Source organism: Lactuca saligna, chromosome 5, assembly GCF_052625555.1.
Source record: "Lactuca saligna cultivar CGN05327 chromosome 5, ASM5262555v1, whole genome shotgun sequence".
NCBI lineage: Eukaryota > Viridiplantae > Streptophyta > Magnoliopsida > Asterales > Asteraceae > Lactuca > Lactuca saligna.
The window spans coordinates 108,905,141-108,932,793 of NC_136421.1; the positions used below are offsets into that span (position 1 = coordinate 108,905,141).

The 27,653-nt window shown below is 35.6% G+C and overlaps 1 protein-coding gene across 1 annotated transcript; it reads left to right on the plus strand.

Annotated features, from left to right (window-relative positions):
• The first annotated feature begins 10,268 nt into the window (after positions 1-10,268).
• On the plus strand, positions 10,269-11,415 carry LOC144997251 (CASP-like protein 1). Its single transcript, XM_078957112.1, has 3 exons — positions 10,269-10,627; positions 10,725-10,854; positions 10,985-11,415. Exons 1-3 carry the CDS (start codon positions 10,344-10,346, stop codon positions 11,210-11,212), a joined length of 642 nt encoding a protein of 213 aa, XP_078813238.1. The 5' UTR covers positions 10,269-10,343; the 3' UTR covers positions 11,213-11,415.
• The last annotated feature ends 16,238 nt before the right edge of the window (positions 11,416-27,653 follow it).

Consider the following 27,653-nt stretch of genomic DNA (forward strand, 5'->3'; position numbering starts at 1 on the left):
GAGCTACGACTGCTAATCGGATTGCGCTTGTGTATATAGTTACTAGACTTATCCAAGTGGGAGACTATTGGAATAGTGTCTAAGGTTGTAACTATATTTGGCAAGTATTTGACCCGGTTGAGCATGGTCCTTTTGGGTTGCCTTCACCATAGCAACTTGACAGGATGATTTATAATGAGAGAAGAAATATTATTAATATATTATGAGAATAATATAAGGAATAATAATATTGTTATTTGATTAATATAAGTCATAAATTAATTAGGAATTAATTTGGTGACTTAAAAAGGTTAATTGAATAAAAGGGCATAAACTGTCAAATGTGTGATAATTGTATTTTGGGATATGAATCTTTATGGATGTGAGGGAGGACGATTTTAGGGTTTGGAGAAACCTAGAAATCGTCCAAGGCCTAGTCTATAGGGATCATTGGATTGCTTAGGGCCTAAGTTATTCAATTAGGGTTTAAGGTGTAACCCTAGTAGCTCATAGTATATATAGACCCATTGGGTGGAGGAAATCGGGAGTCATGCAAGACAAGAAACCCTAGGGCCGATTTTCTCACCCTCCTCTCTCTCTCTCTCTCTCTCTATTATCACCCTCTTGCTAGTTGGTGTTTGGAAGCCATTAGAGGAGTGACAATTGTGACTCTAAGCTCCAAAGACAAGAAGATTCAAGCAAGCAACTCAAGGTATTCCTTTAGATCTGATTTCATATGTTATGATTTGAATGTTTATACTAGATCTATCAATAAAAGTCTTGGATACATTGCATGTTCAATTAGAGAAACCTAGATCCAAGCATTAGGGTTTGCATGTGCACATAGGAAAGTTCTTATGTGTCAAACCCATCACTTTTATAGTGCAACTTGAAAACCTTATATAACCCTAGATGTATAAAATAATATTTATTCAAATTGGTAACTATTTAGTTTTCCTATTTATCTGCAATGAATATTCCAAATATCATGGAATACCCTAAAATTCATCCACCTCCTTTTATTATACCCCCAGTCGAGACAGAACATATTGGGTTGTGCGACTAAGTTCATGAATCATAGATAAACTGAATATATAGCACAAGTACAAGGATAAACAAAAGAACATTTATATTCTATCATAAAATTCAAATACAAGGTTCTTACTAGATAATATAGTAGTTGCCTTTAAATAGCTAGGAGGACTTAATAAAACATAGTAAACTAAATTACCTGAGATTCCAGAGTATCCGTTGTCCGAATGTTCTTGATTACTGATTTCTTGAGAATACATGTATTTTGAAAGTCAACACGAGGTTGGTGAGAGTCACATGTTTTCTACTAACGCAATAATACTTTTAATAAGTCTAAAAAATTTATCTTTGTATGTACAACAATAGCTAAAACAGTGTTTGCAATGAGTCATTAAAAGTCAAAAATGTATTTATGTATAAGTAATTTCATACTTTAAACTATGTTTGTAACAAATCCTTGATGTATGCTCACGGTTTAATGATATTTAATATAGTAGGTAACCAAATAGAGACTTTTGTACATTTTATTTTTAAAGTTAAGTTCATTATTTTCGAAAGTAGTTACAATACTTGGCTTTCTAAGTCATTATATAGAATCGAAATATCGGTTTGTCACAGATGATAAGGAGATCGTTTCACTGGTGCTGTAACCAGGATAAGGTCAATTCGAAACTCAACCTATCTGACGGGAGGTACTCCGGGTAGGTCTTCTAGAAATAGATCCGGGTACTTGCACACTTGCGGTATGTCTTTGATTTCCTTACCCTTTTCTTGCATATCCACCACCTGGGCCAAGAAAGCTTAGTATCATTTCTGCAAATACTTCCTTGCCTTCATGTAAGTGATGACTCTTAGGTTCTTCCCTACATTGTCTCCATAATCACAAGGGTTTCATCGTTTGGTACGGGTAGTTGAATGAGTTTTTCATATTATTAAACCTTCGTTCGATGTGGTGATGACCAATTCATTTTAATGATCTCATTGCACTTTCAAGGGTCATAGGAATTAGATCTGAGTGAAGACGTGGTTTTTCAACGTGAGAAAGCGATTAGTGAATATTTCTAATTGAACTAATTTCGATTCCCATTTTGTAAGTCTTATTAATTTTGCAAGATTTAGGTTTCATCATGTTTCTAAGCGTATGGCCAACAAAGCCTATATCGTTATCATTATTAAATCATATGGGAACATAATTATTTCTGAGGAAAAACGTACCAATGACCATGACTGGGTCCTGGTGAACATCCCTACATCAATTACTATGTTGTTCCTTTGTCGCCCTAGTTCTTCAGTTTTGGGCAGTCCTTTCTAAAATGCCCTGCTTGATTGCATTCGTAGCAATTACGGATTCCTTGGATCTTTCTAAAGGGTTTTGAGCACTATAATAATCCTATGGTGCACATACAACCTTAATGCTTTGGATCTAAGTTTCTCAAGTTATACATGCAGTTTCATTTCATCCAAAGCACAAACCCTAACTAGTCAACAGTTGGAGATTTACAACAAAAAAAACTAGTTTGATGAATACCTCTTAGTTGTAGCTTGTAGTTCTTCACCTTTCAAGAGCTTAGTACCTTAAATGTGATACCTCTAATAAGTCACAAACACCAAAAGCAAATGGAGGAATATGAGAGAGAGGTTAGGTGGCACCAACGGCTAGGGTTTCATCTTGGAACACATGTGCCAATTTTAGGAGTGCAAGGGTTAGTATTTATAGTGTGGAATCCCTAGGGTTTCATCTTAGAAACCCTAATTCATATAATTGGCCTTAATCAATCCACCAACTCATATAATGGGCCCTTTAGACTAACTCTTCATGGAATCTCACATAGATTTAGTCCATCCCTAATCAACAAGGATCATTAGCCCAATCTATAAGTATTATTGATTTGCCTAATCAGTCCCTGTAAATTTAATCAGTCTCTTTTGATCACTAAATTAATTTCAAATTAATTCTTAATCAATACCAGTTAAATAATATGATTTCTCAATTAATATATTATTCTTGTAATATATTAATAAATCACAAATAACCTCTTTCTCAAAAATCCATCCTATCAAATTGCTCCGGTGAAGGCAACCCAAAAGGACCGTACCACTGTCGGTTCAAGTACATATCAATTATAGTTAGGGGCTTAGACACCAAATCCAATAGTCTCCCATTTGGATAAATCTAATAGCTATAACTGCCAAAGGAACTTCAAAATCCGATTCACAATCGTAGCTCTCAAAAGCCGTTTTCGAACTCTGATCTTATCAGTAACGCATCCTTTATATAAGGGATCAGATATTCCTCCATTCTATAAGATATCGTATGGACTGAGATACGGATTATAATCATTCTCTCTGTACATGTGTTGTTTCCCGATTTCCGATTTATGACGACTAACAATCAGACTACAATTGAACACATCAACTTAGTCCTGGTTTGCCTAGCGCTTAGGCCCACAAATATAACTTTTATCCCACATTGGGTAAATGGAACGGATACACGTCAACTCATATGTATCATCAATGTGCAACCGACTTGCAAACTGGAACTCATATTTCTCTGTTTCAAGAATATAAGATATTATCGCTTCACAATCACTTGTGATAAAATCCATGAAGTAATTCAGATGAGCGTGGGTTTAATCCAATACTCAAATCTTATTACAGGAGTACTCTCGAACACTATAGCAAACTTGTGCTATGTCTAAACACTTAGACAATCTACAGTCGGATTCATGACAATCTTACCTCTTTACTTACTTCCAAAGTATGATTGACTGTGGATTTTTGAATGATCTTATTATTCAGGAAGTAAAACATGAAAAGTGAAACACAAGAATAATCCAATCCAATATGGTCTCAACCATATTGATTACACATTATTCATTGTATAATGTTTCGACTAATCAACTTAATAATTGAAATAAAACAAAAGTTATCCCATGCTCCAAGCATGCACATTATGTTCACCTATGGTCCTTACCCTGTGAAATAGATCAATTGAACACATTTCCAACGATGCTCATTTCACAATTCCCTAATCCTTATTAAAAGTGTAAGAATACAGAATTCTTGCCACTACTAGAATCTTGTTAGATCTAAACTCACATGCAATGATCCTTTTGTAATGTCAAGGCACCAAAGTCACAGAGGCTTTGTCAGTGATATTACAGAACATTCCACTAGGGACTTGTTATAGAATAGAGGATTTCTCACATTCAAGGTACATTCCTTGAACACCCTTCTTGCATAAAAGTTTCTAACTTACGCATAGACTCTTAATATCCAACTCCCATTATGGAAACATTTTCATATTTACCATATGACAACTCATTCTTAGTAGAACCCTATCTATTCATAATAATTTCAATACGATCCATTCATTATTATAGTTCCAACTGCCCACAAATGACCAATCCTTAGCGAACCGTGGATTGTCGTTGATAGTTCTTTAACTACTTTAGTCATATCCGGTTCTGGTTCTTTTCCCTCTTAATGCCCTAGGCATTTTGATTCGATGGAATGATTGAATATTACAGCATATGCAATCGATCCTATATCCGAAGCATATGGGATACGATTCATAATGTCTTACATAAAGACATAATACTTGACCAGTCCTTTGCTATAATATTGCCATATTTAGAATTTCAGATGTTGAAACATTTCAACCTATTATTCATATATGCTCATGACTAAGTCTGATTAACACTTCAATCTAAACTTTTGGATTCAAATAAAGTATAAGTATCCTCTCCCTTACTATAGCAAAACAACTTTTCAAACTCTGCAACTTTGCAAATCAAACTTTATTTCCTATAAATAGCATTGCTAACTCGTAACACCTATCGTAATGATTATGCTCCTACTAGCAAAATAATTATGTCCTTACTCGCATAACACTTATGCTCCCACTAGCTTTGACATGTACTCAGAAATTAGTCTGACTTCTAGAAATTAATACTTATTGACTTTCTTTCCAAATTTCAGATTTCTGATACGAGATGCTTCGATAATTCTTTATCTAATCTCATAAACCTTCTATAAGAAAGCTCATGTGTATATCTAAACTATTTCAGAACTTATAGCTATTAGTTGAATGTTCAGACTAATTTTCAATTTCTCACAATTTGAACTATGAAGATGGATGCCGTAATCATATTCGAATTTGAGAACGAAATCACAATTGTGAATACCTTAAAATCCACTTAGTGAAAGTGTTTCCTCACAATCATATTCATGAAGTGGAGAGAAAACTTATGTCACTTAGATTTTATGGTGTATGTGTTCCTATCGATGTGAATTTTTCATTTCGAACCAATATCATAAGATAAGGTCTACAACAAATTCAAACTTATATGGAACGAACTTGATCAATCTTAATTTCTTGCCATTTGGTAGCACAAGGGCCTACCATTGCTTCCAAGTTATTAAGTAGCTCACTCACACAGATCAATGTATTTTCACTGATCAAGATGCTTTGCTTTATGCGATCAAATGTGGACTCATAAAACTCACATGCATAGTCAAATTAATTGGAATCACACATAAACAAAAATGTGTCAACCCGATAGGTTACGAACCTCAAGTCATGTGCTAGTGATAAAAGGTTTATTCTTGACTAGTTCTTGAAACCATGCAAGACCATTAAGACTCCCACTAACCTCTCGACATATAAGATTCCCTTGTCGAGACACATTCCTTGACAGACAAATATTCAAGAGTTAGTGCAGCTTCTTATCAAGAAAACACTTCATAAAATTGGTCTTAGTTGGTTTTGTTTTATCCAAAACATCACATCTACCAATTCCAAATGTGCAAGTGTAAGAAACATTTCTACTCCACATTTGACAAGTGTTATAAACCTACTAAAGATTATGTCACTCAAGGTACAATCGAAGATTTGATTTTGGACTGAAGTATGACTCACCTTTCTTGATTTAACCATTTCAACATTCCTGATTCCTCTTCTTAGTCATACTTATGCACTAAGGTGTCCCTAGAGGATCAATTGTGGCATGGTTCCATAATCATTAGGATGATCATAAAACGTGATACTAAAGTACTTTCCTTTCCTTTCAGATTAGACAAACTTTTATCTTCTGCCTAATTGATTCTTCATATTTGTTCTGCTTATACTTTGAAACTTTTCAAGTTATTAAAATTATACTCAAACTTGTAAGCATTACTGATCCATTAGTAAATCATGTAAAATATCCTTTATCATTCTTTGTGGTGGATCTTACTTGTACACATCAAAGTGTCCCAGATCCTTTAGTGCTTCACTTGGCTCACATACATACGCGAACAAGGAGTTAGTCTCAATTTTTCCCAAGTACCAAAAATTTCATACATCATATAATTCAAATCACATGATTCCAAGTTTTTGTCTAATTGAAACGTGGGGGATGAGAATCTTTTCTTACTTAGAAAATTATGACACTACCACAATCGATATAACTAAGAATCAAACATTCTCAACATTTCTATTAATAGAAACATATAAACAACAACTTTCACAAATGCCATTGCAAGGAAATATAAGATAAGATACAATTAAAATTTTGTTTTATTTATAAAATGCGAAAAACTTGTCTTTACAATGAAAATACAAATGAAAACTATGTTAATAAATATTCCTAAGCAATCTATCATAACTCCTAGTAGCTCAAAAAATATGATCATTAAACCACGCAATTGGAATCCACTTCTTCATGATTAGACTCAGCATGCTATTTCCTTTAAGCATCCTTCTTTTTCTTTGATTCTACAAAACATCAAAATGCAACTTTACCATACAATTTGACTTTACCATCCTTTAGATCTCTCAGGTAGTTAGGGTAGCTTCGCTTCCAATTCCCTTCAAATGGGAGTAGAAACGAGTGGACTTTTTGGCATTCGCACATGGAACTCTCTTAAAACTGGCTTTTCTCTTATGGTTAAATATTTTGACCATGGCCAATTCCCTTCAGATAGGAGAAGGGATTGTTTCTAGACTATCTATGTCATTGCCTATGTCCATGGAATCATGAGAAGTAGATCTTCTAATCAATTTTGCTTTACCAGTGTGCCAAATCATTGTTGATTCAGCAACAATTAGCAAATAGGTAAGATCAATACGGGTCACGTTGTGATCTGTCATACAATAATCATTAATGAACTCATTATATGACTTAGGAAGTGATTGAAGAACCAAGTCAATAGCCAACTTCCTTGGAATAGCGACACCCAACATTCCTAGTCTGTCAATGCGCAGCTTCATTTTCATAATGTGCACACACACATGACTTCTGTCTTGATGCTTGCATACCAATAAGGCCTGAGTGACCTTGAACTTTTTAAGTCGACGAACACGTAGATCAGGGAGAATAATTGGAGGAGGTGGAGGAAGTGAAGTATGATTTATTGTTCCTTGATCAAAACGTGGAACATCATCTTCATGAGGAAAGCTTTTTCCAAAAGATTCGGGAGGACCATAGTTGTCAAAACTAGACATCTCTAAAAGGGAGAAATTCAAGTTAGTTGATTTAGTCCTTGATATAACATCCAAATGAAATATCAAGGCTAGGACCCAACACAGTAATTCACAATTCGGAAAATAGATGTCGTAATACAATTGTAAATTATTTGTCAGTTGGTAAATGACGATTTACCAATTCACCACGAAAACGAAAATTTAAACGAATTAAGTTTTAGATGAAATTTCTAGATCTTTTGAGATTCATTGAACTTTTCAATGGCATGTTTAATCTCGATTATGCCCTTCATGTTTGTGACTGTGATACCGAGGATCACAAACAAGGTGCGAATAACCATGCAAATTAGCTTGGTACTCACGAAGTCATTTATCGCCTAATCAATGTGTCGGTTAACCACACACGCTTCATTGATCCATGATAACCTACGAGCTACCCATTTCTATCCTTCATTAGTCCCATATTAGTGTGCCGGTTAACCACACACGCTCCACTAACATGAAATGTGCAATTCCATGGGTTAGCATCAAATTCACATTTTTCCTAAAGTAACTAAGATTGAGAATTTAGAAAAACATTTAGTTACTTTTTATAATTATCATTATACTTTTTAATGAGAATTAATGTCATATCCTACCCGTTCGGCTAACGACCCTCCACCAATCAAGGAAGCGGTGGGTGAGAGTGGACACCCATTCAATCGCCATTTTATAGGCAATTTCCTTATATCCCCCTTATAGATCAGTTTCGTGAGTAGTGAGCCTACTAATTGTAAGACTGACTGTCTTATACATATATATAAGTTAAACTTTATATCTTATAGCAGTATGAGGGTGTATTTTAAACTTTTAAAATACTAGGTGGTTTAATTTTTTTAAATAGATTAAAATTTGAAACCATGTTCTTATGAATTTATTAATATTCTCTTAATTAATCTTTTAATTAATTATTAATAAGGCCATAATTATTCCTTCTAGTTGTGTCCATTTAAATTTCTAAAATTAAAACCTTTAATTCTAAATTTAAATTATGAAACCAAAAGGATTTATTTTAAACATTTAAAATGCTAGGGTTTTAGAATTTAATATTTCACAATTAAAACTTTTAATGAAATTTTAAATTCCAAAACTTGAGGGTAAGTTTTGAAACTTTTCAAAACTTCTTAGATCAAATTCGAAAACAATTAAAGTAATCATATAATTTATCAATATCACAAATTTTCACCTAATATAATTTCATATAGAAAGATAATTCAAATCAAATTTCATAAATAATTAATATTTTTCTTTCAGAAAATCAAGTAATTATCTTAAAATTTTGACAAGCATTATTCATTTGGTTGAGGATAATCATTACCTTATCAGAAAAATCGAATTTTATCAGTGAAAACTGTTTCTAGTAGTGATCCTAATCCAAATATGGCCAAAAACTCGAAAAATCTGCCAACACATGATCCAACTTGCCGAGTCAGGGAATGGACTCGTCGAGTTGGCTTAACTCGTCGAGTCCCATTATGGATTCGTCGAGTTCATCATGCAGAGAGCATATGTCGATTTGCTTCAGCTTTGAACAGATAACCAATGCATCAATATAATAGAAACCACCCTAGGCTCTGATACCACTGAAGGGTTTTGAGCACTATAACAATCCTATAGTGCACATACAACTCTAATGATTTAGACTTAATTTTTCTCAAGTCATACATGCAATTTCATTTCATCCAAAGCACAAACCCTAACTAGTCTACAATTGGAGATTTACAAACAAAAAAATAAATAAATAAATAAATTAAAAAAAAAAAGGAAAAAGAAAAACTAGTTTGATGAATACCTCTTAGTTATAGCTTATAGTTATTGGCCTTTCAAGAGCTTAGTAACTCAATTGTGATACCTCTAATAAGCCACAAAAACCAAAATAAAATGGAGGAATATGAGAGAGAGGTTAAGAGGCACCAAACGGCTATGGTTTCATCGTGGAACACAAGTGCCAATTTTGGGAGTGCAAGGGTTAGTATTTATAATGTGGAATCTCTAGGGTTTCATCTTGGAAACCCTAATTCATATAATTAGGCCTTAATCAATCCAACAACCCATATGGTAGGCCCTTTTGATTAACTCTTCATGGACTCTTACATATATTTATTCCATCCCTAATCAATATGGATCATTAGCCCAAACTATAAGTATTAATGATTTACCTAATCAGTCCTTGTAAATTTAATGAATCTTTTTTTATCACTAAATTAATTTCAAGTTAATTCTTGATGAATTCAAATTAAATAATATGATTTCTCAATTAATATATCATTCTTGTAATATATTAATAAATTACAAATTACCACTTTCTCAAAAATCCATCCTATCAAATTAGTCCTTAGAAGACAACCCAAAATGACCATACCACTATCGGATCAAGTACATACCAACTATGACCTCTCAGTTTACAATAATTCACGAAGTTCTATATGTAACTCATTTATTCGTCATGGCTTGTCATATGTGTGAATGCGTTGTATTTGTTTTTTATGATATTTAAAGACACATATAATGATATAATAGTAGAAAAACAACGTAATCGGATTTTCCACAAAGTCAAATTGACCACAAATTGTACTTCTCAACGAAAGCAAGCCATCTACAAATATGCTTATCCCTTGTTGACCATTTCCTAAATGATTGTGTGAACGTATTGACATATAAAATTTATCTATTCATATGTGAAACGTCCAACCGTTATCATTGCTATCATGCAATCAGTTGACCCTACTGCTATATAAACGTAGAATCTGTTGCCATATACCCAACTACACCTACAAAGAAACAATTAACAAACTATCCTTTGCTGTAACGTGTATCCTTAAAAACGATGGCATCCAGTGACTCCGCTATTCCTCCTCATAACCATGCCGCAGTTAGTATGGAGGTACCACTAAAGACGTCAGCACCACCACCGGAGTACAGTGCTACAAGAGGCGCAGGTGGATCCAAGAAGCATGCAGTGGTTGATGTGTTCTTCAGGGTCGTGCTTTTTGCAACTACCGTGGCTGCTATCGTTCTTCTGGTCATTTCTAATCAAACTGAGCTTATTCCGATTGCACCCGGAATAGCAATATCCAGGACTGGAAAATTCAGTCACTCCCCAGCTCATATGTAAGTAACTTCAACTTCAACCACCAAAACCATTGGCATAAACTACATCTATTATGGGACATGCATGATATTAATTTACACTCTTTTTATGATGTAGAAACCTTTTGGCAACGCTCTGCACTGCTGCTTTATACAGCATCATCACCGGTTTAATATCAGTTTTCGGACTAAGGAAGCCAGGAGGAACCTCAACGAAGCTAAAATTTCATTTTGTGATAGTCGATTCAGTAAGCTCCTGAACCACACTAATTTCTTTAGAACGAATCCATGTTTTATCCGTATATAAGCAAAACAAAATAAGATAATTTTATCTATTAAAATGATACTAACATATAATTATAATCGGGTATGGTGCAGCTGCTATTAGGTATTATGGCTGCAGCAACAGGAGCATCAGGAGGTGTATCATACGTAGGACTCAAAGGTAACTCTCATAGCAGATGGAACGAGATCTGTGACACGTACGATACTTACTGCATCCGCGTTGGAGCCTCTATTGCTTTGTCGCTCGCATCCTCCGTGACACTTCTACTCTTGGTTTGGATCAACACTTATGCACTTTCCAAGAAGATCGCAAGGCTATAGTTTGCTTGATATCTGAAATATTTCGGTAGTACGAGTTTCATGTTATTTATCTTTTGTAGTGTAAAATTTCTATGTACATGTTTTACTTCGTGCCAGTTTTTTTGATTGTGATATTTGTGATTGATACAGATTGTGATTGATACAGATTGCATTAAAGTTATATATAGTTGATTTTGTTATATTTCAAAGCATTAGTGGTCCTACGTACATATGTTGAAAGAGGAAGATAAATCTTTACAGCGTTCCAACTTTCGTCGTTCCACGACTTTAGAGCATTTGATCTTTTTGACATTAGAATATAATTCAAGGATTTTCAAATTTTTGTAAGTTATGACGTGAACGCAAGCTTTTAGTTTTAAATATGATTACATGAAAAAAAAAAATGTGTCGATATAACTACTAGGGTGTACTTTTTAGACTTTAATATATATTTTCATGTTATTATTCTACTTTTCGTATCATTTTTATCATTCGCTTTTTACAACGCATTCAATATTACAAACGTTGGAACATCTATTTTAAATTTAAAAAGAATATATTTTTGCCCATTGAACTTTGAAATATATAGTCGTTGAATTTCATATAATTATGCTCTAAAAAGTAACACTATTTCAATTAAACTCTGTTTTTTTAATTAAAAGAGGTTTATTACAGTATTTGAGGACGATTGTTTAAATATTAAAATAGATTCTTCAAAATGAATAAAAAATAGAGTAAATTACACGAATGGTCCCTATGGTTTAGGGTAATTTGCATGTTTGGTCCCTAACTTATTTTTTTAACTCGGAAGGTCCCCACTGTTTGTTTTTGTTACGCGCTTGGTCCCTGTCTTACTTAAAAAATATATTTTTCCCTTTATTTTTTAATTTATTTAAATAAACACACCCCTAATCTCACCCTTCTCACCTTACCTTACGTACTGCATTATTTTTTCCTATTTAAATAATAGTCTTTTTAGGTATGACAGGGACCAAACGCGTAACAAAAACAAACAATAGGGACCAGACACGTAATAAAAACAATCAGTAGGGACCTTCCGAGTTAAAAAAATAAGTTAGGGACCAAACGCGCAAATTACTCAAACCATAGGGACCATTCATGTAATTTACTCTAAAAAATAATATATCTTAAACAACAGATAAATGAAAACGTTACTATCTAAAAGTTAAAAATAATACTTTTCCCACTTGATCATAAAATAATATGTAAAGTTCAAATATTATAAGACTAAGAAGTTCTGATATGTATTTGAATGTTAGGAAAAGAAGGTCGAGACTTTGTTTTATAGGCCCGAAATCGGCTAAAGAGTGGTTTTGCTTCTTGTGGTTTTCAAGTATGTCTATATATCGGTTTTGATTAGTAGGAATTAAAGTAGAAAAACAGTATCGACCACAGTTTTTTTTATTGTGGCTAAATGTCATCATTTCACACCTGTGAGTGATATCTAGATTTATTCTGACACTATTATTAACTGAGACGTACATATTTGATAATGGAAATCCATTTAGACGATACGGTATGGGTACACACGAGATATAACGCCGGTGATGTGGCACATGATGACGGCGTCGTAACGGAGGGAACACTGCCCTCTTATCTCGTTGCTTCTCGTCAAGCGGATCTTGTGGCCACGAAAATAAGTAGAAACAGCTAAAATTTAACCATTGGAAAACTTACCGTTTGAAAACGGTCAAATACATTAATAAAAAACATAACCTTTATATATATATATATATATATATATATATATATATATATACTCATTTAATTTCAAATCTTATCTACATTCTTATTTATTTTCTAAAAAAATGGAGCAAATCTAAAACACCTCCCCATCATCAAACTCAAACATAACCTCGCCTGTCGGGTTTGCCGGTTATGAAGGTTATTTCAACCTTTTATCGACTCAAGGCTCAACACAGATCTCATATCAAGGCGCATCTTTCAACCCCGCTTCACCGCCACTACAGTTTCCCAACTCACCTTTCTTTCAACAAAATCAAGGCAGTCAAAACCCAAATTTACAACAAAATCTTTTCCCTTCTTTTGCTTCGATGCAACAACAAACCAACCAACCATCGCCTACAACACAACAATCGGGTGAAGCGGAAGCGGGAGGTAGTAGGAACAAGAAAGGGAAAGGGAAAGGAAAATCAAAAGGGAAATCAATAGCGGTGAAATATGAAAATGCAGACGTTCCACAATGGTAGACACCGGAGGAGGAATACGCTTTGACGACGGCTTGGTGTGCTACTTCAAAGGACGAACTTCGCGGAAATGGAATGAAAAAATGAGCTTATTGGGGGGCGGTGCTCGACAAGTTTCATGCTATTTTAAAGAAAAATCCTTATCGCAACAATGACATTTTGAGCAGCAAATGGGGTATGATAACTAAGCGGTGCAGCAAATTCAACGGTATTTACAACCGACTTGAAGCGTAACAACAAAGCGGAACCAACGACTTCGATTTTTTCAAATCGGCTAAGGAACAATATCGGGTCGAAATGGATCATGTTTTCGACTTTGAAAAACCATTGGAATTGTTGCGAGCGGATCCAAAGTGGAATAGAACGCCTACATCGCCGGAGGTTCAATCCAAAAAGTCTCGCAATTCTAGCTCGGTCGACGTGTCGGGTGCAAGGACTAACATCGACCTAAACGCCGATGACGATGAGATCCCAGATGATATCCAAGAGATATCCCCACCACGACGACTGTCGGGACGCGACAAAGCGAGGCGCGCTGCAGGGCATGCGGAGGAGGTGGAGACGAGAGCAAAAGATGCGGCGGAAATAAGAGCCAAATTCGACGAGCATAATTTATTAACAAAAGAAAAAAAAATGAGTTGAAACGTCGTCATTTGGAGTTCCTGGAAAGGCAAACACGGGAGAAGCAGGAACAAAAAGAGAGGGAACTAATGACACATCAGTTGTCAATTCTTCGGATAAGCGAGGATGGTTTAGCGCCTGCTGATCTAGCGGTACTACAAGCGATGAAGGAACAAATTGGGAAAAAAATTTTGTGTTAATTAGGATGGGTGTGGTTTTAGTAGTAATTTGAATGGTATTTTAGTTATTAATTTAGGTTTAAAATTATGTTTTTTTAATTGTAATCGGAATTTTAGATTTTAAATATGTCTTTTTTTTGTTTTTAAAATTATATGTTTTATAAAAAATATATTAGTTATTAAAAAAACAAAAAGAAAAAAACACGAAAGCAAAAAAAAGTAAAAATTAAAAACGAAATAGTAAAAAAAAAATAAAAATATAAAAATATTTATTTTCAAAAAGTTGGTGTTGTATCTAGTTGTAACTTGTTGCTCATTTCTCCACTTGGTATCATAACACTATTTGCTTAGGTGACATGTGAGGTGGCACAACTTGGTGTTGCACCTCGTTGCCCACACCCAATGCTCTTATGCAACCAAAGGTTCACACAAAGTCAATTTTATTTGATTAAATAATATGATGAAATTAGTCATATCATTAGCAAAGATCGAATGCATGTTCATAAAAATCCTTTTTGTGTGACAAAATGCTAAAATTTCTTAGCCACCCTTACAAGAAATGGGAGCATTAGCGGCGACAAGCGTCCACGTTAAAATATAGGTGTGTTATCGGCGGAGGCAGTGGGGGGATTGCCGGATGTCCTGCCCCTGCTATTCTTTTAATAAACTCATTTATATTGGAGATAAAATGGCTATGAATCAAATATCTAGCCCATCGTTTGTAACTAATTGTCATCCCTCCTCTCTCTATATATATATATATATTAATTTGGCAATTTGCCTAGGGTGTTTGTGAGACTTGTTAATGTTCATTTGCTTTCACCATGAGCAAATCATTTACATATCTATTTTGCTGAATATTACATTTTACATTTTACATCCTTTACCTTTGCAATAACTTATAATTCATATCATATACTTAGGTTCACATCCACTTGAACTTAATATATAGATTACTATTTATTAAAAAACAATTGTTATAGTGAAAAAACAATGATATAAGAGATAATCAAAATTGAGCCTTAGGTAATCACACCACCTCCATCACATTTATATTTATTTCAATTACTGATTTATAGTCTATCAATTCATCAAATTTTGTTCATACTCTCTCCTAATTATTTAATAACTTTTGATTGTCGAAGCCCCCCTTATCTTAAATTCCTGCCTCCGCCCCTGTCGTTAAAGCCTTTTGCGACGATGCGTTGCAGCAAAAAGGTCACTAATTCTCACCGTCGTTGCAAATGCCCTGTCGCCGCAAAAAAAAAAAAAACATGTCGCCATTAAGGACATCCACAATGCATTAAACTTTTAAGAGTTTAATTGATTGACACATCATAATTTTACTTACTATACAATTCTACATTAATTTTTCTACAATGCATGAAACTCATTAGAATTCAACGGAATATATATATATATATATATATATATATATATATATATATATATATATATATATATATATATATATATATATATATATATATATATATATATATATATATAATAGTTAAAAGGTTTTTTTTTTCATTGAAGAGCTCAGTGCCCATTGAATGTCAACTGGGATCTCATAATTGTAGAGTTTAATCAATTAAATGCCAATTAGGCATGCCCCTTCATTCAACTCTCTCATTAAACTATGCATTGTGGATGCTCTAATACCTCTTCGTCACCGCTCAAGGCATCATGGATAATTGTATTTTTTTTTTCTTTTTGTATTTAACATTGAAATTATAAAAAACAATATAACATGTATAAAAACTGCTACGAAACTTTATTTTGCATAAAAATAGTTCGAAACATTAACCACACTTAATACTATCCAAAATATTCATCCAAACATGGTGCAACATATCTAAAATACTAATTCAAACAAAACATTTCATAAATCCTAAAAATTTAGCTACTTGTCATTATCACTCCCCCCATTTCCTTCGTTTTCATTTCGTGACGACAACGATCGAAACCAGTCTTCTCATGTTGCACTACAGGTCAGGTCTTTTTGCAATTATAAAGAAAACAAAATATATACCAACATATCATAATAACATTGTATTGTTCAGAAATTACTAAAATACAAAATACCAACTATCAAACTATAACCAACATAGCATTATGGTATTCTACTTTCTAAATACACTTAAACATACATCATACACAATATTGCATATACATTATAGCATTGTATTTTTTTCATTTTTTAATTATTGCATTGTACTTTCCAAAATTACCAAACTACAAAATACCAACATATCAAACTATAACCAACATATCATTATAACATTCTACTTTGCAAATACACTTAAACATACATAATACACAATATTGCATATACATTATAGCATTGTACTTTTTTTAATTTTTCATTATAGCATTGTACTTTCAAAAAATTACCAAACTACAAAGCACCCATATATCAAATTATAACCAAAGTACATCCTACACAATATTGCATATAATTTATAGCATTGTATAATTTTCATTTTTCCATTATAGCATTGTCTATACTAAACTGACAATTACCAACATATCATTATAGCATTCTACTTTACAAATTAAGGTAATAATGATTATAGCATCCTACTTTTTTCGTTTTTCCGTTATAGCATTGTACTTTTGAAATACACTTAAACTAACAATTACTTGTGATTGTTGTGGTGGTTGTGTCGATGGTTGTTCCTAATCGTACATAGACACAACCGTAGAAGGTTTACGCCCGATGCCTCTAATATGACCTCGTCGAACACCGAAGATCATTTCAAAACAATTTTTTATATCCTTTGGTGTTAGACCGCTAGCTTTATAAAAAGCTTGAGTTTGTTGACTGATCTCATGGAGTAAAACATTTTGTATTTTCAAAAAATGATAAACATCATAAAAATTAGATTACTAAATAACCCTTGACAATATAACCACATATATTAAAATACAAATTAACCACTTACGTATTGTTGTTCGACTGTAGGACTACTAAATACCCCTTGCCAATCGGTATTAGCCTTACAAAATGTTTTGATTCGAGTGATGTCTTATTTAACATTAAAATCAGATTAATTATAATTTAAATAAACAATTAAATATATCATAAGTTACTTCTTGAAATAGGCATTGCTATATGAGCACGAACCCCCTTTGTTTAAAACTTGTTGTTATGCATGGACTCCTTTATTTTATGTTGAAGGCTTTAAAATTTTGGGCGTTTGAAAATGTTTGACTGGTTGCGCCTATATTTTACGTGACATACACTCGGGAGAGGGGGGTTGGCTAATGCCCTTGAAAAATCTGCAAACCCCCCCTCCCCCCCCCCCCCCCCCGGTATTCTAAAAATAACCATGCACTTTACTTTTCCGATCTCTGTAAATTTTGTATAGAGTCACATTAATGCGCCACAACAACTGAGCACACTCGGGATCCAAGTTAATCTTATGCAAATCAAACTTATTCTACAAATACGAAAAAGTTAGTTAATTAAATACCAATCCCAACTGGACTTAAAATATAATCAAGTTACCTTTAGATGCACGGCTGTGGCATTCCATACATATATTAATAATAAACACATTTTTTCCATACATCATACACATTACAATATAGACAAATACACTTAAACATACATCCTACATATATTACATATTCATTATAGCATCCTACTTTTTTGTTTCATTTTTTCCATTATAGTATTGTATTTTCAAAAAAAAAAACCTTAATACATATATACTCACATTACATACATAAATACACATATTATACATACAAATACACTTAAACATGCTTCCTACACACATTACATATTCATTATAGCATCATACTTTTTTTTATACTTTTACTATAGCATCCTACTTTTTTTCATTTTTACATACATATATACACACATTATATACCAATATACCCATATTTCATATATTTATGCATTCTATTTCATATACTTACATCATACACATTACATACATACATAATGCACATTATGAAGAGCTAGATTATACTATGAAATGGAATAGAATGTAATGCCTAGTTTCTAGTATGAATTTATTTCCAAATTATTTGCATTTTTCTTGAAGGACTCGTCGAGTTGGAAGCCTCAAGTCGATGTATTGAAGTTTTTTGGGCCACGAAGTTTAATGTGTCAACTCAACGAGTTGAGGTGCCTCATCTCGGGGAGTTGGTGAGTGGAAGGAAACCCTAATTTTGGGGGTTTTCACATTATTTAAACACCTTAAGTCTCAGGTGTTGGCCTCATTTCTAGCCTCCATAGCCCCTAACCCTAATCTGGAAACCCTAGACCCTCCTTGAGTGTTGATAGCTTATTTTGGGTGTGTTTGAAGCTCATTGAAGGAAGAGAAGCTTGGTGCAAGGAGGTGATTCAAGTAGGATCCTTCATATCTTGATTATTTGCATCATTTCCAACACATTTCGAGTATAAAGTTCTAACCTTGCTTAATATTTTATTAGATCTCTTTTTAGGTTAGTTTTTATGCATTTAGCCATGTTTGGATGGTTGATGGGCTTTTAGGACATCCCAAGTGTTATTCTTTTAGATCTATGATCCTCATGAGCCCTTTCGGCATAAAGGTGCCAACTTTATGGTCTTAAGGGCTTCATGCATTCATTATGTCCTTTTTATGGCTTGTTTTGAGCATTTGAGCTTCTCCTAGCCATGCATGAGTGTAAAGTTGGAAACTTTATGTAGCCTTTCAACTTTTAGGGCCAGATATGCAGCTTGGGGTTATGCCTTTGGTGATTTAGTGCTTAATGATTAAGTATGTACCCTTTTAAGCCTAGGGTTTGGGTTTTGAACCCATTTTGGTGGTTCATAGGGGTAAAGTTGGAAACTGTACCCTCCTTGACGCCATTTCAATTGTAATTTGAGTCATGAAGCTCTTAGTTTCGTTAAGGTCAACTTAATGAATTAATATGTTGGATTTTTGGCGAGCTTAACGAGTTTATATATGAACTCGATGAGTTGTATCGGTTTCCTCCTGGCTTTAAAGACTAATGGATAAACTCGACGAGTTAAGGGAGAACTCTGTGAGTTGCGTCAACTTGGATTGTTGACTTTGACTTTAGTCATTTACCAATATTGACCTATAAGGGGCTTTTGGGCATTTTTTGCTATACTTAAGGAAATCTTTTATGTTTAGGGGTTGAGTAGATTCGATATTTGGAGTCAAGATCCGTTCAGCTACCTTTCTGTATTCGAGGTGAGTTCCCTAACGGGTTTAGCGGATCGAAGGCACCAATGTCGGCCCATGTTTATGTTATGTTGTTAGTATGCTAGTTGTCCTTGTGACTCTTGCTTGTACATGTGTTTATATGTTTTCCGAGCTAAGGCCTGATTTCGAGCGAGGCCTAATGGATATTTATATGCTATGTATCTTTGTAATTATGGCATGTGTATGTGTTTATTTGATATATGTTATTGCATGTTGGGCATGTGTCACACCCCCGAACCAGATGGCGGATACGTCTGGGGGCTTGTGCATGACTTCATCTTGAAATAGCGTTACAGTGAATATAATTGAAACATAACATCATCATCATCACACATGTAATATAACAACATTCATTGTTTACATCGATTATTGTATTTGAATATTACATGCCAAAATAGTAAGAGTATGATGAAAAAAAATATAATACAATATCCATTAGTTTGTTTCGTTCATCCTACTTCAACGGTTTCCTGAGAATACAAGTTATTTTGAAAACGGTCAACATAAAAATGTAGGTGAGTTCATAAGCATGTTTGTGAAGATGATTTGTATAACTTTAAAAACCACCAGAAAATCCAATATTTTCTGAAAACTGTTTGGTGTGTTTATGTTAGATCTTGTATTAATGCATGTATGTTATTGTATATTTGACTAAAAAGATAAAGAGAATGTAGAGAGAATGTAAAAGCATATAAAGAGAATGTTCCCAAACAACCCGATGTTGCCTGTAAAAAAATGGTCTTCCGTAAAATTTGTAACGTTAATTCCTCTAAGCGAGCCATCATAACCATACTAAATACTGACAATTTCACCTGTCTTGGCGTCGTTGCATGCCGATTTTCACTTTGATTATAAGGTTTTTGTCACCCTAGACTGAGTTAGTCTAACTGTAGCGAACAACTCAGGTGTGGGGTGTCATCCCCATATAAATCTATACACAAATCCCCACTCTCCCTCCAAGAGACTCTGATTATAACTACAGGCTACGATCGTACACTTAATAGGTGCCAACCGACAAAACTCACTAGATCTTTAATCGAATTTACGCGAAGGAAAAGGTATAAACTCCTTTCAGGCCCAATGATCCATGTAAGTGAACCACTAAGGCATCGCTAAACATGTAAATCATTCAAGACCCAATTGGAATGAGATTTTATAACATGGGCGTGAAATATATATATGAAAGGACAACTAAGACCCATTTCACATGTAAAGTATTTACAGGCCCAAATGTCACACAAATAGTATCCAAGGTCCGTCACACATGTTAATGGTTCAATGAGGCCCAATAAACATATACAGGACCTCTCACACATAAAAATGGGCCACTAAGGCCCAATAACTGAGAAAATGATCAAATTAAATCCATTTGTTGGTTTATCATTGGTTTTGGCTCAAGTATTCACTAAAATAGCATAAAAAGAAGAACACATATAAAACCCATTCCCAAGCCCAATAAACATGTAAGTGGACCACTAAGGCCCACTATACGTGTTTATTATTTCGAGGCTCAAAGGAATATGAATGTCTATCTGAAGCCCAATATACATGAAAAAGGACACTAAGGCCCACCAAACATGTATATTATTTCCAGGCCCGATAAGGATATGAATATCGTTTTCAACCCGTTTGCTATTGTTTTTTTTATTGTAGCTTGATTATTTACAAAGTTGATATAAAAGCCCACTTTTTGTAAAAATAACGTTCTTGGCCCAATAAGCCAAAAATTTACAATTAAGGCCCAATTTTTGTAAGAATAACACTTTAATCTCCAATTTTTTAAAAACTCGTGTTGATGACTACATTGTGATAAAAATAACATTTTAAACCTATTTTTGTCAAAATATCATTTTTGGCTTGATTTTTGTGGAAATACACATTTTTCTGGTTTTGGGCTTTTCTGACCTAGTTGTTGGAAAATTCGTAGAAAATTCATCGTAAGTCGAAATCTGGATCCGTAAACTCTGGAAGTTTTAAAACTTGTCTACTTTGTTCACAATTTTTCTCAAAATTTTTAATGGCCTCAAACTAGTGTGAAATTGCTCACCTTCAGAGGTTGGTCTGAAAGTATTTCAAATTTGATAGGCAGTTTTGTAAAATTCACCAAAAATTTTAGAAAAATCGTATGAAAACGTGAGCGTAATCATTTTAAAGGTATAAATCTGAACTTTATCCATGTAAAACAATTTTGAAAAATAATTCCATTAAGAGGGTCAAAATAGTCCGAGATTGGACCAAAAGTTTTCTGTCACGGGCTGTTTTGTGAGTTTAGTTCATAGATCTTTGAACCCAACACTCATTTTTGCTATATCAAGTATACAAATCCCAGATCTACAAGTTTACATGTATTATATGAGATAAAACATATTTTTTTCATGTTTCATATGAAGATCCTAGTGATACACTTCAAGTTTCTTAACATATTTTTAGATTAGTGAAGAAATCAACACATAATCACCAAATGTTTCAAGAAAACACACATAATCATGCATATATATACATAGATCTACACATAAGATTTGTATTATTCCCCAAAAAACAAGTAAAAACAAAAAACAAGGGGGTATGAACTCACCTTGAGGTGTGGGAGTCGGTTTTGATGAAGAGATAAGCGGAAATGATGTTGTTTTTCGGCCTAGCTTACTTCCTTGAAAAGATCTTGAAGATGTGGATGGTTCTACGAGTGTAACTCAAGATTTGTGATGTTTTGAAGAAGATATAACATAAGATGGATTTATCCAAATTAAAAGTGAAGTATCTTACCTAGTATGTGAGTTGGAGGGACCTTCTTGAGCATACACACACCCACTTACGGGTTTATGGAAGAAAATGGGGGGGGGGGAGTTTCTTGAAGGATTAGAAATGGAGTGGAGTTTGAAGGTTATTTGATGAGAGATAATGGCCTTAGGCCGTGAATATGAAGAGATAAAGAGAGGATAGAGGATGAGATGTGATGGTTGCATTGAAACATGATAATTGTATGGAGATTTGTTGGATAATGGCATGGAAATACACTTTGTAAACATGAGGTGGCACTCTTAGTTATCATTGGCCAATTTGTTTTTTTTTATCTACTAAACATCTTGGGCCAAGAATTTGGGCTAAGAGAAAATAGTTGAAGTGATTTGGGCTCAATATTGGTTTTGCTTGAATTCATGAAGTTTAAGAATATTTTTCAGCCCATTGGGCCTCTTGTTAAGGTTTTCAGCCCTATAAAGCCCAATTAAAGAGTTTACGGCCCATTAGGGCAAATGAAATCTTTTATGGCCCAACAAGGCCTATTAGAGATGAGATGGATTATTTTAGGCCCACGTGGCCCAAAATGCTAAAGTTTTATGAATATGGTTTATTTAGATCCCAATTAGGGTTCCTAGGCCCAAAGTGATCAAGTTGAAAGTTTATTGGTCTATTAGGATCAATAAGAGAATTCTAGTTCATATTAAACTTGAATCGGAATTTTTAGAGTTTCCAACTCTTTGTTGAACATGAGAGATGCATTTGAATGAGCATAGAGTATGATATTTGCTTAGAGTACCAACTATTGTACAGTTGAATGATTATAGGTGAGTGGAATTCCCTAGCTAAAATGCTAGTTGTGACATCATCCCCCCCGTTAGAGGGAATTTCGTCCCGAAATTCTTTCGAAAGATGGGTTCACGAATGAGAGAATAGGTGACGGTACTTCTTCTTCATCTAGTCTTCGCATTCACATGTGAATATCGATCCACACTTGGGGCTCCATCGAACCTTCACAATCGGAATGTGGCATTGTTTTGCACGCTTTACTTCCTTATCCAATACATCGAATGGTTCTTCGACGAACTAGAGATTCTCATTTATTTTGATCTATTCTAAAGGTATGACGAGAGTTTCATCAGATCATCAGTTTTTCAAATTTGGAATGTGGAACACGGGGTGTACGTTGCTAAGCTCTACAGGCAGCTGCAGCCTATAAGTCTTTGGACCAATCCGAGCAAGAATGTCGCACAGTTCGATGCATCGCGGGTTTAGTTTTCTTATTTCCTAAAGCGAATCATTCCTTTCTAGGAAAGACTTTTGATAGTACCCAACCTCCGACTTGGAATTCCAGAGGTTTTTGTCATTTGTCAACATAACTCTTATGTCTGTCTCGTGATGTTTGAAGTCGAGTTCTGATTTGGATTATCTTCTCTGTCATTTCGTGAATGGTTTTCTAGTCATGTGAGAGTAATGACGAGTGATTTGCATTTACGACCATAATGAGTCTCGAAAAGAGCATCCTCGATGTTCGTGCGATACCTGTTATTGCGTGAGAATTCAATCAAGGGCAACCGGGTATCCTATGACTTGCTAAATTCAAACACCCAAGCTCGAAGCATGACTTCGAGTGGTCGAATGGTCCGTTCACTTTGGCTATTGGTTTGAAGGTGGTAAGCAACGCTCATATCTAGCTATGTTCCCATAGCCCTCTGAAGTGACTGTCAAAGTCTTGAAGTAATCTCGTTATCTCGATCCGAGATATTAGATACCAATATTTCATGGAGTCTCACGATCTCCTGGATATAGATACATGTTAATCTTTCCGTCTTATTTGATTCCTGTATTAGCAGGAAATGGGCATATTGGGTTAACCTATCGACGATCATCCAAATAACGCCCAACTCAACTCTTATAACAATAAGCTTCGTCTTTCGACTTCGAGAGTTTTATCCATCCATGCAGTGTTATCTTCGCGATATTCTCCGGCTTTGATGCTTTCAAGGCTGGTCGTAGATGATGACAGTGTTTCTTTCTCGCTTTGTGGGCAGACGAGTATGTTATTGATGAAAATAATGAAAAGGCTAACTGGGAATGGTTGGGAAAACTCGGTTCATAAGGTTCATGAATACCATGGGAGCATTCGTTAGACCGAAGGGTATCACAATGAATTTGAAATGGTCGCGATGAGTTCGGAAGGCAGTTTTTTCTTTTAATGTTGTCTTCTCGGACTCGAAGTTGATGGTAAATGGTTCTTAGATCTATTTTAGAGAAGTAACTAGCTCCTTGGAGCTGGACAAATAGATTGTCAGTCTGAGGGAGTGGGTATCGGTTTTTGATAGTAAGCTTATTCAATTTCCTAAAATCAATGCACATTCTACAGGATCCGTCTTCTTGAGGAACAAGATCAGAGCTCTCCAGGGTGAGAAGCATGATTCTTTATGTTTCATTTCTTACAATACATCTCTCGGCAGGCTCCGTTATGATGGAAATTGCACTGGTTGCATTTTGGAAGGCTTCCAGCATATGGTCTCGTTGATGCTGGTGTGATAGGGATCATGGTTGCATGAACAACAACAACATGTTGCTTCTTTGAGAACCTTTGAGTTGGCTGTCCCTTTCTCTCACTTCCAAGATTTTGCTTCCTACTCTTAAGCTTGGGGTTTAGTGTTCCTTGATAAGCTGTCACGTGTTGGTTTCTGTGCTCGTTCCTTTGGCAGGAGTTGTCAATGCTATTTCCGCCTCCATTGGTGTTGTTTGCATTGATCTGTTCCATAGCAGCGGTTACTACCGCTGTTACAGCACCTTGGAATGTAGCAGAATCCATCTACAGGAGCGGTGTCTCGCGGGTGTGCTTGTTATTCCTGCGGGGTGGCATTTTCCTGTTGCACGTTGACAATACAGATCGTAAGTAATGATCGTCATTCGTGGTTGTACTCTATAAATTTTTCATCTTGTTGTATAATTCTCACTGGTGCCATCTACATCCCTATCATGTATTCGCGGTAGTAGGTAATCGCATATTTGGCACGATCGTTATGTCTATCCTTAGAGTATATAGGTTGTTCTGGTTTTGGGATCCTTAAGTATCTAGCGGTTTCTAGGGTTTGGTTGTGAATATAATTGAATTTACGCAATAACACGAAATAAAGATAGAATATAATCATTTCATTCGTACAAGAAACAGAGTCATATCGGATAGTAAGGGGGAACAAGAAAAGGCTGATCCTAAATATGGCGGAAAGTGTTTGGTGGGGGTGCTGATGAAGTGGATGCATGTAACATCCCGGAATATCAAGAGTAAAGTTGAAGGGCTAAACTTGAAAATGTATAAGGGCAACTCGGCGAGTCCATGGGTGGACTCGGCGAGTAGGGTCGTGACTTTGGTCGCGTGTTATGTGGCCGACTCGGCGAGTCAGCGGATGGACTCGGTGAGTAGGCGCTGAGTGGAGAAAACCCTAAATCCGGAGGATGAGCCCTATTTAAAGGACATTATACCCTCTCCCTAGCCTCTTTGATCTCCCTTGAAGTCCATAAACCCTAGATACGTGATTGTGGAGGATTTGAGTGCATTTGGAGCTTGGGGAAGTGATTGTTGAAGAAATCTTGAAGGAGAAGAGACTTGGATCAAAGGGCTTTGCAAGGATTTGGATTAATCTTCACTTGGAGCTTCCTTTTGAGGTATTATTTCATTGTTTGAGCTGCTATTATTTAGATTCATCATTTTTTGAGGTGTTAGAGATCATATCTTTTGATGTATTGGAGTTTAGAGGTTAGATCTGAGGTTGCTACCTTAGATCTGGAATGGAGAAGGGTTAGAATGCATAAAGGTCCCTATTTTTGAGTGATTGATGGATCTATCTTGTCCCAAACCGAAACCCTAGAGTGAAAATGCCTAGATCTTCTTGGATTCATGTAAAGATTGCCACTTTACGTGATGGATGGCCTTAGGAGGGGTAAATCTATGGTTTGGATCATTTGCATGGCTTGGAAAGCCTCTGTATGGATTCAGACCCGGTGGTACTCGGCGAGTCACATGGGTGGACTCGGTGAGTTGCTTGAAGAAAGGCTGGAACTCGGCGAGTTGGAAGAACAACTCGGCGAGTTGGACGAAGATGGCCTGGAACTCGACGAGTTGAAAGAACAACTCGGCGAGTAGGTTGAAGATAGTCGTAGACTCGACAAGTCTGTTCTTGGACTCGGCGAGTCTGGTCATAGGGTCCAAGTTTCTTTTGGATGAGCTGTGACTCGGTGAGTCAATGGATGACTCGGTGAGTTGTGTGCGAGGGGACTCAGAGTTGTTGGACTCGGCGAGTCTCGGGGTGACTCGGCGAGTTGGGTCGCGAATTGAAGGAGGTTCTGTCTATGGGGACTCGGCGAGTCATCGGGTTGACTCGGTGAGTAGAGTCAGTCAGGGGTAGACTTTGACTTTGACTTTGACCAAGGGTTGACCAGTTGTTTTCCAGGGGCATTTTGGTAATTGTTGAATATTGTTTTATGTTCAGTGTATTGGTGGTTAGCGAGTGGTGGAGATCCTACCAGTAGTCGGAGCAGCTTGATTTATCCGTTCAACCGGCAGTTTCGAGGTGAGTTATCCTCACTATATCAACAGGGTCTAAGGCACCAAGGTCGGCCCTTTATCGGATTGAGATCCGGGTATCTGTTGTTATGTTATTGCTTTGATATGTTTGCATCCTGGTCATTAGGATGGTATTCGTTAGAGACCTGGTTAAGGTCGGTATCCTGGTATATAGGATGATGTTATGCTAGTGACCAGTTAGGTCGGTATCCTGCTTAGAGTATGTTGTGTTACGTGATCTGCTAGATCGGTTTGATTGAATATGAATTGTTATGTGATTGTATGTTTATGTGCACATGGTTGTTTGGACTAGAGTGGGGTTGAGGCGGGTCCTGCTTCGTTCTGTAGGCCAAGATACCCAGGGCGGACCGGTTGTTCCAAAGGCCCAGTAAGCGGTCCGGATAGGCTGTAAGCCCCACAAGGGCGGACCAGACGTGCCGGGGCTCGGAGAGTGGACCAGGCCGACTGAAGGCCCGATGCGGGCGGACCAGTCATATTGTAGACTCAGAGAGTAGAGCAGGTGGGTTGAAGGCCCGGTGCGGGCGGACCAACCACGCTGCAGACTCGAGGGACATGACTGGACTCGGAGGGTGGACCAGGTGGACTGAAGGCCTGACACGGCGGACCAGTCTCACAGTAGACCCGATATGCATGGCTGTTCTGTGATTCGTTATGATATATCATGTTATGTGTATGGTATATGTGGTTGGTATTTTGGGGGTATCTCACTAAGCTTTCGGGCTTACAGTTGTGGTTTAATGTTTTTCTGGTTCCTCAGGAGACCGTGGCAAGGCAAAGGCGTGATCGTACCGCTCCTCATGTTTATGTTTTATGATATGGACCTAGGAATACTCTGATAAGAAATGTATTGAAAACGTTTTTGTAATAACTTAATGAATTGGGATG